The 12739-nt window shown below is 37.2% G+C and overlaps 1 protein-coding gene across 1 annotated transcript in view; it reads right to left on the bottom strand.

Moving 5' to 3' along the window:
* Positions 1 to 3296: 3296 nt before the first annotated feature.
* LOC130906815 (neuronal migration protein doublecortin-like) overlaps positions 3297 to 12739 on the bottom strand; it is a 40181-nt gene continuing 30738 nt past the window's right edge. Inside the window, exons 6-7 of the mRNA XM_057821467.1 lie at positions 5282 to 5379; positions 3297 to 5197 (exon numbers count right to left, since the gene is read on the bottom strand). Of these exons, the coding sequence (XP_057677450.1) occupies positions 5141 to 5197; positions 5282 to 5379 (155 nt within the window). The 3' untranslated portion in view covers positions 3297 to 5140. The remainder of the gene's footprint in view (positions 5198 to 5281; positions 5380 to 12739) is intronic.

Raw genomic sequence — 12739 nt, 5'->3', positions numbered from 1 at the left:
TCATTTTAATCTGTTTGAGCAGGGCATGTGCGTTAATTGCGTCAAATATTTTAACGTGATTAATTAAAAACATTAATTACCCCCCGTTAACGCGATAATTTTGATAGCCTTAATATATATATATGTATATATATATAATAACAGTATAGTACCGTATATACGATACTATAACATTTTACATAACCAGATTAAGACAAAGAAATAGAAAAAAAAATGAATTCTGGTAACAAAAAAAAAACACCTACAAAAATTAAGCATTGTCTAAAGAGCATGAGTGCCTTGTAGTGGAAAAAATATATAATTCCTATTATGAAACTAAAACAATCATATTTTCAGTTTTCTGTGGTCAATCGGTGCCAAATAAAAACTGGGAGATTTAAAAAAGATAAAATATATTATTTGCAGCCTATGTACATTTTTTTAAATCCACCCCCCTCCCCCGCCTCCCAAAAACCACAAAAACACAACCACTGTAAATTTCCTTTATATGATGCAAGCATTTGAAAAAATGACTTTCCCCCATGAAAATAACTTTTTTCATTTTTACGTAGGAACCAGCCATTTTTGAGAAACGTACCCAATCTGTTTCAGCTTAATAATGTCCCGCCCCCAGCAAAAAGTGTACATGCAGGTTATGCTGTTACAGCGTCCTTACCAATGTTGAAACCAAACCTACGCCCTTGCTTAGAAGTAATTTTTTTTTTTTTTTTTTTTTTTTTTTTTAAACAAAAAGTTACTCAAGTAAATGTAACGCGTTACTACCCACCTCTGCTTAAATTTTGACATTTTGGAGGAAGCTGTGCTTCCCTTGCAGTCTTACAGCAATTGCCACTGAATGATGCAGTTTGTTTCCAAAGAACAGAGTTGGGTAGTAAAGCCAAAAATTTTACCTGAGTAGCGTTACTTCAAAATAATATTAAAGTAAAAGCTGTCATCCAAAAAAATGTTCTCAAGTAAAAAAAAGTATTTGGTGAAAAGGATACTCAAGTAATGAGTAGCATTGTGTGTAACTGCGTTTTTGTTTTTTTTTAAACAATATTTTTCACTGCACAAAGCTATCTATATGAACTGTTATACTGAAGAATGACCCATTACAACCAGTACTTCTCAAATAGTGGGGTGGGCCCCCCCAGGGGGGCGCAGAGCGATGCTGGGGGTGGCGCATGTGACCTTGGGGAACATACTTTTTTGCCGTACTAGAATAAAGTGAAAAAGTGCCGCTCTCATTTTCAGCGTGTGCGCAATATTTTTTAACCAAACAAGAGCACACAAATATGATGAAGCGTATGCAGCATTTGGCTTTTGGCTTTGATTTTTAGTACAGTGGGAGATGAGGAAAGACCAGCCTATTTACTTTGTCTAAAAATGTTCGCAGCGGACAGCAGGAATGTTTTTTTTTTTTCAGCGAAAACGTGTCAACAATCCTCCCGCTTTGTCAGTGTTACATCAGTAAACTAGCGAGCACTGTCATATAATCATATAAGGTGGCATAGAAAGTTGCTCAATGCAAAATAACTCCACAACATAGGAAAGGAGCTGTTACTGCCAGCAGCAAAAATAAACAGTCCCTCTGTCCAATGACACTGTCGTTTTTCTTCTATTAATTTTTGTTTTTTCGGTCTAATTGTTCGGTCTAATTGTTTGGCATATTGTACTCGCGAGTTAATGTTGCTAATAAATTTGAATTTATTATTATTTATTGACTTTTTTAAATTGTATTTTTCATAGGGCTGTCAAAATTATCGCGTTAACGAGCGGTAATTAATTTTTAAAATTAATCCCGTTAAAATATTTGACGCAATTAACGCACAAATGCCCCGCTCAAACAGATTAAAATGACAGCACAGTGAAAGGTGTACTGGTTGTGTTTTTCGGAGTTTTGCCGCCCTCTGCTGGCGCTTGGGTGCGACTGATTTTATAGGCTTCAGCACCCATGAGCATTGTGTAAGTAATTATTTACATCAACAATGGCGGGCTACTAGTTTATTTTTTGATTGAAATTTTTACAAATTTTATTAAAACGAAAACATGAAGAGGGGTTTTATTATAAAATTTCTATAACTTGTACTAACATTTATCTTTTAAGAACTACAAGTCTTTCTATCCATGGATCGCTTTAACAGAACGTTAATAATGGTAATGCCTGCTTGTTTTGTTATAATAAAGAAATACAGTACTTATGTACTGTATGTTGAATGTATATATCCATCTTGTGTCTTATCTTTCCATTCCAACAATAATTTACTGAAAAATATGGCATATTTTATAGATGGTTTGAATTGCGATTAATTGCGATTAATTACAATTTTTAAGCTGTAATTAACTCAAAAAATTTTAATCGTTTGACACCCCTAGTTTTTCAGTATCAAACGGTGAAAAAATCTTGTGTATTTTTTTTAGTATGGATGAGTATTTTTTTTAAACTTAATTGTAAGTTAATCTATATTATTTTTGTAATATTAAAGACAATGTTATGCAGGGGAATATTTTATATACAAATGATACTACACTATATTTACAGTGGCAGCAGAGAGTTGGGGGGGGGGGTGCAGAACGTTTATGTCTTCCTGGGGGGGCATAACAGAAAATAATTGAGAAGCACTGCATTACATAACCACATTACGCCAAAGGGGAAAAAAAAGTTTTAAATTACGCCAAGAGAAAAAAAATGACAAATTAAGCATTATTTGTCCAAAGAGCATGAGTTCCCTCTAGTGGAGAAAATAGTTCGTAGTTTGAATAGTTCCTCCATAGTTACCATTATGAAATCATAGGGATCATATCTCCTGTTTTCTGGGGTCAATCGGCGCCAAATGAAAACTGGGAGCAATTTAAATCTGCGATTTTAAGTCATGCTGAGGGCAGCGCTCTATGTATAATACCTCATTTTTTAAAGGTGCGTTAAATATGCCACACAATTGAACTGACTGGCGTGATCATAGAACAGCAAGCTTGCGTCTGATTGGTATAATGGAGTCATGTGATTATTGTTGCGACATCTCATTGGTGAAGTTGGTAGAGCTACTCTTGGCATCGCTTGCAAAATGTAACGACTTGGCTAGCCCAAAGTAGATGGGTAAGAGCGCTTTTCCTACACAAATCTACTTAAGAGTACATTTTTCATAAAAAAAAGTTACTCAAGTAAATAAGTGAGTACATGTAATGCGTTACTACCCACCTCTGCAAAAGAACAAGCGCGATGCCTCATCTGGACAAAATTAGCGCTTTGCTAGCCACCATCTTTTCCGACAGTCCTTTACTGCTAAATATAACCAAATACCACCAATGAAACAGGAGCCATTTGTACAAGCGTTTTATTTGCAAAATGATACCAGTTACATTGAATGAAGCACTGAAACAAGCCACTGTTTGACATAGCAAAATACCACAAAAAATGTGTAAATTCCAATGAAAGTTATTAAATATGAAAAGGCATATGTGGAATATTAAAGAAAAGGGTTTTCTACACCATAATAAAGTGTCTAAGTCTACAAAAAAAATCCTTTTTGGGAGGCCTCGTTTGAATTAGTAATGAAAATATAGCAAAATTACCTACTTATGTTACCGATTACAAACAAAAAGGCACCAATGTAGGCGAGGAATTCAACCATCTAACACTGCGGTGGCCAATTTCACTCAAGACAGACATTTTATGATATTTGCTGAGAGAAAGACTAAACATACTTGTATGGCGTCGCCCTCTGTTGGAAAATGATCGCAATGACAACATTGGCGCGTTTTAGTTATGTGGCAAACTGCTGATTGATAAGACACGGGACTTTCATGACGTCATAGACAAACAGGACGTTTCTTTCCTATTCCTAAAATCCAAATGCATAGATATGAAATTGGAATAAAAGGATGCTACACGAGCAGCACTTTACTTGGTTTCTTACGGGTAAATTGTGGTCCTGCATTGTAACGGACATTCAAAGTGCCTGTAGCTGGTTGTGCTTCAGTGTCATCCAATTGAATTAAAAAGAGTCTCAGGCTTGATTTCCAGCAAAACCTGAGATAACTCTTAGACAAAACAACATACTTTTCCCCATATATTTAGAAAAAGAGCTGCACAATGAGCCCTAAAAAAGTACCGGTGCTCATAGCTCACGAGTTAAATGTAGAGAAAAATCCTAGACACGTACCCTTCATATAAATTAATAAACTTTATAAAATATTAAAAAGCCACATGTTTAATGTCGAACCTTGCGAGGAACATGCTTACGTGAGAATATTTTCTAGTCCTTTCTATAAATCCTGCAACACTTTGGCTTTGTGACCTTAATGTATTCTTCTGAGTGGAACTTTGTAACAAACACTGCCATTTACTGATTGGCCTAATTGAACTTTGGTCAATCATCTGCACTGTTAGGTCCTTCAGATAAGCACCAAACCTTTGAAATAATTCATTAGTATCATGCACTGCAGTATGTACAACACGGAGTATATGATTTTACCAGTTATGTAAGGAGAGAGAAATACCTGAGGTATGTGTGGATGTTTTTCTCTTTTGTTGCATTATTGCAATTATTGATCAAGAATGGCTTCCTTTTTAAGCAAACATTTCCACACATTGTACCCTCAAGAGTTTCTTTCCTTTGACTAAAGACTGAAGAAGTTTGAGTAAATGTTGACACGACGTTATGGAAGCACAGCAATGGTGACCGGGAAAACCAGAGAAGGTTACGGAGGGAGAACTATACACAGTATTTACAGCAGGTTTCAAATTCTGGACCTTCGTCCAAAGAAAAAGACTAGCTTTTGTGTTCTAAAAAGGGGAACATCACAAATATAAAGTGGTACAAAAGTCAAATTTTACCCCTTCTAAAAATACCAACAAAAAGCTCCACCTATTTTGTTGCTTGAAATTGTGATTGAGTGTAATGTGATTTAAAAAATTTTTTTTTTTAAAGTGACATTTGTAAACCGTGAAGTCTTGTTGCTTGTCAAAAGTGTAAACTACATGTGTGCAATGATGAGATGAATATTTTGGTGGTGGAAACAAACAAAAACAAGAAAAGTGATTTTGTGTGTTCTCGAACAAAAAAAGGAATCCTAGTTGATACGTCAGTAGATGTTCCTGGCGCTCTTGTTGGAGGCTGCAAGCCGCTCAGGTTTGGGGGTAAAAAGTAGGTTTGAGAGCCTACATGGACTCCCCGATAGAATCATCATCATCCAGAGATAAGGGTAGGTAGAGATCCTGCAAAAACACAGAATGTGTTCAAATAATGTATTTGAGGACCCCAAAAAACAGAAAAAGCAAGCGTGTGTTGGTAGTTGGTACCTTCTGCGTATTGTTGAGTGCAGGACTAGTCGGGCTGGAAGTGGGGGAGTGCTTGGAGACCGGGGTGGAAATCTGGCTACTGGAGCCAGTCCCATTCACTGGAAAAAAAAAAAATCATAATAACAGCCTTACAATCATCTACATCAACAACAGTGTTGTCACTAACACGTTATTGCAATTTCATTACTTTCAGTAATGAGTAATCTAACGCTTTGATTTTTCCAAAACAGTAATTTGTTTAAAGTTGGTTTCCTTATTGTGTGCGTGCGTTACCATTTTGTTACTGCTTCATAATAAGAATATTGTAGTGCTGTCAAATTCATAACTAACAGGCGGTAATTAATTTTTTTAACCACGTTAAAATATTTGACGCATTTAACGCATGCGCAGAATGACCCGCTCATGCATCGCCTCAAACAGATTACAATGACGCCGTTTTTTCCCCACATTGAGAGGTAAGAGGCAGAGGGGACAGAGGCGTTCATTGGACCGCGCCATTTATTTGCATAGACTTTGGCAATTTTTTCACAACAAACATAACTATTGTGGTGAGCGACGTGGGGAAGAATGACAGGAGATGATCTTTTTCTTAATTAGAGGTGTGACAAAATATCAAAATGGGGATGTATCGTGATACTTTGTATCCCAAAAGGTTAACGATATGCTCCTGCCAAGAATCGAGATATCGTTTTGAAAAGGTGTCAGTGTCTAAAAAAATAATAAAAAGGAACCAACAAGTTGCTACCAAAATTTTCCACCATAATAGTGTCTCAGTTAACTAAGGCTGCATTGACTGCGCACGACGTCCTGTCCATTTAGACTGGTAACGTTCGTTCATTCGAAAGCAGAGAATTCACAATCATTCTGTCCGATTTTCAGGGAATTTACAGGTCACTTTGGGTTAATTTCAGGGCATTTACAGGTTACCTGTTGCGTTTGAACCACTGCCTATTCATTTGGGTGATTCCCAGGTCACTTCCCATTCTGTAACGCCAAAATAAACAGGAAGTAACTGAAAATCAACAGGTAATGACCTTAAATGGCCCAAAATTACCTCAATGCCTGGCATTGGCTGCCACTGACGGCCATAGACGTTCAATCCGTTTGAACTGGGAGGGATGGCAGCAATTCGTTCATTCGCTGCCACCCTCCCAGTTCAAATGGATTGGATGTTTATTAGTGATAAACTCATTCTAATTCACAGCAGAAGCTTTTCTGTTTATTAGTTGTTGGTCAGAAAATCATTCTAGGATATTCTACAAATGTATCGATAATCGTTGTATCGCCATATCGTCAGATCATCGTTATTGTGTATCGTATCGTGAAGTACCAAGAGGTTCCCATTCCTATTCTTAACACACCTTATTGAACACAACGCAGAACATATACCATTTGCAGCCACCACTGGCAGTCATGGTTGCCCAACTTCCCATAATGCATTTGGGCGGAACAGTTAAGTCGCTACAGTATTATTTCGTGAAAGCACAACAAAAATATTATTCCTATCTCTTAAAAAAAAAAAAAAAAAAAAAAATGTTCACAAAAAGAAAAGCCCTCAATGCAAACAGAACTGGCATTCCCAATCAAAATAGCTATGCAAAATACACATAAAACTTAGTCAGACTTTGGTCAAACTATTCAAACATTTTGTTTAGCTCAAAAAATACACTGGATGGGAATATTTAGTCACAACATACAACCTATCAAAGGTCTCGTACGTTGTAAAGTCAACACTCAAATGAACGTAAGGTACAATGAACCTGGAAAATACGGCGTCAGTCGAGGGGCAAAACACACTCGTTGGCTAGATCTCCAATTTAAAACTCGCAATTGACACCTTGTGGTGTATTTCAATCACCACCTTACGTAGTTAAAGACACTGTGGAAGAACGGCAGAGAGCCCGATGTGACGTTATGATTACTACGATTAAGAGGGGTTTTAATATAAAATTACTATAACTTGTGCTCACATTTATCTTTTAAGAACTACAAGTCTTTCTATCCGTGGATCCCTTTAACAGAAAGAATGTTAATAATGTTAATGACATCTTGTGGATTTACTGTTATAATAAACAAATACAGTACTTATGTACAGTATGTTGAATGTACATATCCGTCTTGTGTCTTTCCATTCCAACAATAATTTACAGAAAAATATTGCATATTTTAGAGATGGTTTGAATTGCGATTAATTACGATTAATTAATTTTTCAGCAGTGATTAACTCGATTAAAATTTTTTTAACCTTTTGACAGCCCTAGAACATTGTAATCATGTACAAAGAGCATTTTGAATAGAAAATGTTAGAAAGGTTCCCAGTATGCGTTCATTTCCATGGTAACCGCTAGAGGTGTGCAAAATTTCCGATTCTTAGATTATTCGCGATTCGGCCGTGGAAGATTCGAGAACGATTCACAAACATCCAAATTCCGATTATTGAAATATGCCAAGTAAAGCAGAAGTACGAGACTTCGGTACGCAATTAGGGACGGAGCGAGAGTAGCTAAACATCATGCTTCTCATTACCCGGCCCCTCGGGTAACGCCAATGCTCAACTCACGGCTCTAGCTCAACTCATGCCACGAGATAAAAAAAACAACAACAACATACCTGACTGCTGCCGAAAAGCTGCTACAAGCCACATTGTGTTACGGTAGATATCAGTTATATAGGACTAGATGCATTTTTGCTTCGGTATCGTTACCAGCACATCTACAAAAAACTAGATGCGGGCGTTAGTAACGGCCGCCATCTTAAAGCAGTACACTTCCCTGCAAGGCTGTTGTTGCGAACCTTCCAAGCGAACCTAATTAACTTTTTATCTAAAATACTCCTAAATTGGTAAAATATTGACTTGAATCTATCTTTAAAATAGTTTTAAAACTTTTACATGTTGAAAGTAGACAAAAGAGAAATTATGGAATAACAGGAGCAATTTTAACAACTTTAACGGTTGATTCACAACATTAAATTAATTGAAAGTAGTTTAAAGCTGCTGATATCGAATGGGGACTGGAGTTTTTTTATTTACTGTTATTTTTGTATATTTGTTTACTGCTATATGTTAACTTGATATTGAAATAGTAGTTTGGTTTAGCCTGAGAGGATTTTTGAACAATTTTGGAACTAATGTACAAAACAAATTTTAAAAAAAGAGTGGGGTGCATCAATAATCGTTTTATAATCGAATCGGAGCCTCTGAATCGTAATCGAATCGTTAGGTGCCCAAAGATTCCCAGCTCTAGTAACCGCTCATAGTTGCTTCCTGTTTTGGTCTCGAATCACACGCGCTAATTGTTTTGGGACTGAGAATGGCGTGAGGATCCAAGGTGCGATGTGAGACGTGAGAGGGAATTTTAATCTTTGTGCGTCCATTAATGAACGCGAGTATTTTTCCTGCCATCTGGAGGGTTCCAGAAATAGATTAGAGCCGCTATATGCGCAGCCGTTTCGTAGCTTTGCCGTTGCAACGGCGGGTAGTCGTTGGTCCCGCTCGTCCTCGCCAAGTCTGCGACCATTGTTTAAATCATATTTGTGTTGCACTTTTATGGCGTAAGGTGAAGTGTTTGTTTAGCATCTTTAGGATGTGTTCTAAGTCAGTTTGACTGTAAAGTGCTCCATTGTCACTCATTTTGTGGCCAAATTGACCGCGTGTGTGAACAGCGTACTTCCGGGTTGTGCGCACGCATCCACGCCCGCCCCTACCTTTGTGTTTATTGCACTGTGCAATTCATCTGCGTGTTGTTGATTATTGTGCAGTCAATTTGAATTGGTTTACATTAGCACTGATATGCTGTTAGCTCCAACCCGAAATTCTGAATTTTTGACATGCGGCTTAATATCTGAGTTAGCGGGGTTTAATTAGTTGGAGTTGATTTCAAGCAAATTCCATGCAGTTTGTCAGTTATTTGTTAGTTTCAGGGCTAAGCTAACACGAGTCAGTGGTGGTTGAAATCAGCTCCATTGACTAAATAAACCTCCTCTAACTCGAAGATTAAGTCTTATGTGAAAAATTCTCATCTTCCCCTTTAAATTTAAGTATTGGAAAGTCAATTACATGCAATGAGATTTTTCTGTTGTCATTCTTATATTGAGGCGGCAAAGGGAGAAAAATTGGTAAAAAGTAACCGATAAATTACTTTCAAAGTAACTCTTTGATAATAATCAGCAAAGGAACTAGAATACTTTTTTGAGGTAACCAGTGATTAAATTACTTTTTCAAGTAATCTTTGACAACACTTATCAACAGGCATCTATTTGTAGACTTCTTACTCCACAAACCATATTTATCGCTAGTTTGAGTTACTGCGACTTCCATAGCTTTAGTAGTTTGCAAAACTATTTTACCATTTAGTGACAGTCATTTTCCATCAGGTTAGTGTTCACACACACAGTAGTGTTTTAAACACAATTTTGACAAAGATTCATTCTTAAGCTGTCAGCAGGCTTTTTTGAAAACACTCTGTATCATGATGGAGAAGGCCACCCAAAAACCACAGCACTATTTTCGCATTAGTACATAAAATCCCTCAAACATTACAGACCGCATTTAGGTTTGGATTACTACAGTTTCATAGTATTGCATGGAAAATCACATCCAGCAAATATGCATTTCATTTGCTGCAGTGAACATCCATCTTTGTTGAACAAATAATCAAACAACAGTTTAACAGCTATTGTGCAACCATCTGCACGGCATCACCAATCGATACGGATCAATAAACCAATTAAGTCAGCTAAAGAAATGACTGAAAGCTCGTGCCTACACCCCCACTCCTGCCCTTATCATGTCGTACTCGTGCTCTTGTCAAGTCTGCAGGGGATTTTACGTGTCGTGGCTTGGTCACGCGACAAGATGCTTGAAGTTGTGGTTTGCAGGCAACACCCAAAGAAAATGTGAATATTAATGTAGTATTGTTTGGATACCCTCTGGATATCATGAAATGGTCCAATACCTCATCATGACGAAATCTGCAAGCAGCCTAAGGGTGTTTATTTTTTTATTATGTAATGCAGGGGTGCCCAATCCCAGTCCTCGAGAGCCCCTATCCAGCTTGTTTTCCGTGTCTCCCTCCTTTAACACACCTGACTCAAATGATCAGCTCATCAGCAAGCTCTGCAGCAGCCTGATAACGATCCTGATTAGTTGATTCAGGTGTGTTAGAGGAGGGAGACATGGAAAACAAGCTGGATAGGGGCTCTCGAGGACTGGGATTGGGCACCCCTGATGTAATGTAATAGCTGAATGACATGCTTAATAAGAATGGTGAGATTAAGCAAGACATCATTAGGGTGAGTTGTCGTCAGATAAAAGCATTTTCAAATTATATCTGATCGATCGACATCGGTTTTGGGCCAATATGCATGTTGCCTTCAAAGTGAATGTAGAGGCATTCTGCCTTTGTACAAGGGCTAGTCACAGCTTAGCACACAGTTATGCTTATTGACCATTAGATGTCTCTAAACTAAGATGCTTGGGATTTGTTATGTGAGCATTACTGATATTAAAGCATCCAGTAGGCATCACAATTAGGCATGTGCTGGTTACCGGTTTCACGGCTTACCGTGGTGTGAAAACGTTGCGGTTTCAAAACCACTAAAATTTTCCGTCTTACCATAGTACGGTATTCGCTATTTTTCATGTGTCAAAAATGCAGCCAGAAGTGGCTTGGCATGGCAGCGCTCACCCCCTCCCGTTTGTTGCTGTGTGAAAGTGATGCTATCGGCTAGACAGCCAGTGAACCCAAAAACAAATACTCCAAACATAAGGCGTACCTTTCTTCAATTTATTAAGCTCTCAAATCGTGGTAAGTGGAATATACAAAATGAATATATTTAAAACGTACAATTGTATTTTTCCATGTGTGAGTAGCTTCAACAGATTAGCACCATGAAAAGTTCGCCAAAAACAAAAGACACATTTTCCTTTCAAATTCAATATACAAACTAACTAAAGGCTTACAAAGACGAATGTTAGCCTAGGCTTAGCTGGGGGAGCAACTTCGTCGAGTGTTACAGCCGCAGAGTGAGAAAACAAGCTCGATTCACTTGAATAAAGGGGAAAAGGGGATAGCATCAAAGATCGCTAATTGCAAAAGATGCTCTTGCCCTAAGCACAAATCCACGTTCGCTGGATCAAGAAGAGGTCTCACTCCCAATGTTTTTTTTGTTGTTGTTGTTGTTGTTTAGATGAAACCTTTCCACAACAATATTTACACTTTAAACAAACTTATAAATTTTTAACTAACTTATTAACTTATGAATTCTTTATGTTTTTAACACATGGGCATGACATGTAGACTAGAGCTGACACAGTGGCTGAAAATGGCAAAACTTCACTTGAGCTTTTCCACCCTCAAAAAAAAAGTCATGCAGTAGAATTTTTTAAATTTTTTATTCAGAAGTGTTTTTACTTGTTTATAGAAATGATTTTGTTCTTGCTCTAATCTTGAGCAACTTGAGCTGTGGCTGTGGCTATAATCTATAAGTTATATTTATTTAAATTGTATTTAAAATATATAGTTTTTTTATTGATATTTTAACAATATATTCATGTTCCAATTTGCAACTATGTTCTGGAAAAAAAAAAAAAAAAAAAAACCTGTTCAATGGAAAAAAAATATTTTTTTAACCCATACATCTCAAAATAACACATTTTGGAGCTATAATTGCAATACCGTGATACCGCAGTATTTTTGCCCACGGTTATCGGACCGTCAAAATCTCATACCGGCACATGCCTAATCACAATACAATTAACCATAATATGTTAAGTCCACAACCACATATATCATATTGGTATCACAGTTTAGGAGTTGGGCAATATTGGGAAATCTGTTATTAACGAGCTAAAAACGTGTTTTTGGTGACTAAAACATAGCAATACAAATGCCAGTTTTCGTTAGACAAGTAGAAAATGCGCAATAGTTTCAGTCACATGTTCACAATGTGTTACATTTTATGTGTAATTAGCCTGCATCGTAGCAGTGCCTGGTTGTGACTCACCAGTGTTGTCTCCAGTCACTCCAGCTGGCACACATGGTAAGATTTGTTTTCTTATCTTGGCCAGAGAGAGTATACAATGTTGCTATAGCCTTCAAAGGTCTGTACTGAGTGATCATCACACACTAAATGTAACTGGTAGTGTTAGCATAGCATTCGTGTTGGAATTAGGCTAATGCTAACGGCTAGTGTCCTCTTAATCTCTACCCACAGTCCATGGCGTCCAAGTGGGTATAATTAAATGAAAATAATGCCCGTTTTCCTGCTGAGTTTGTATTATCACCAAGTTGGCATCGTTCTTAAAGACGCTACAATATGTGCTCATCTGTCCATTCATTCAAAATAGTTGGAAACCTTTATTCTTGGAGGGGTTTGTTTTGTATTTTATTTTACAGACAAACATTTTCACGCAACACTAGGTAACTTTTCAACCTACATTTTTTTCGTAACATTTGT

The sequence above is a fragment of the Corythoichthys intestinalis genome, chromosome 18, assembly GCF_030265065.1.
Source record: "Corythoichthys intestinalis isolate RoL2023-P3 chromosome 18, ASM3026506v1, whole genome shotgun sequence".
NCBI lineage: Eukaryota > Metazoa > Chordata > Actinopteri > Syngnathiformes > Syngnathidae > Corythoichthys > Corythoichthys intestinalis.
Note: the sequence above shows the minus strand (reverse complement) of the source record. Positions and strands in the feature narration are given on the sequence as shown.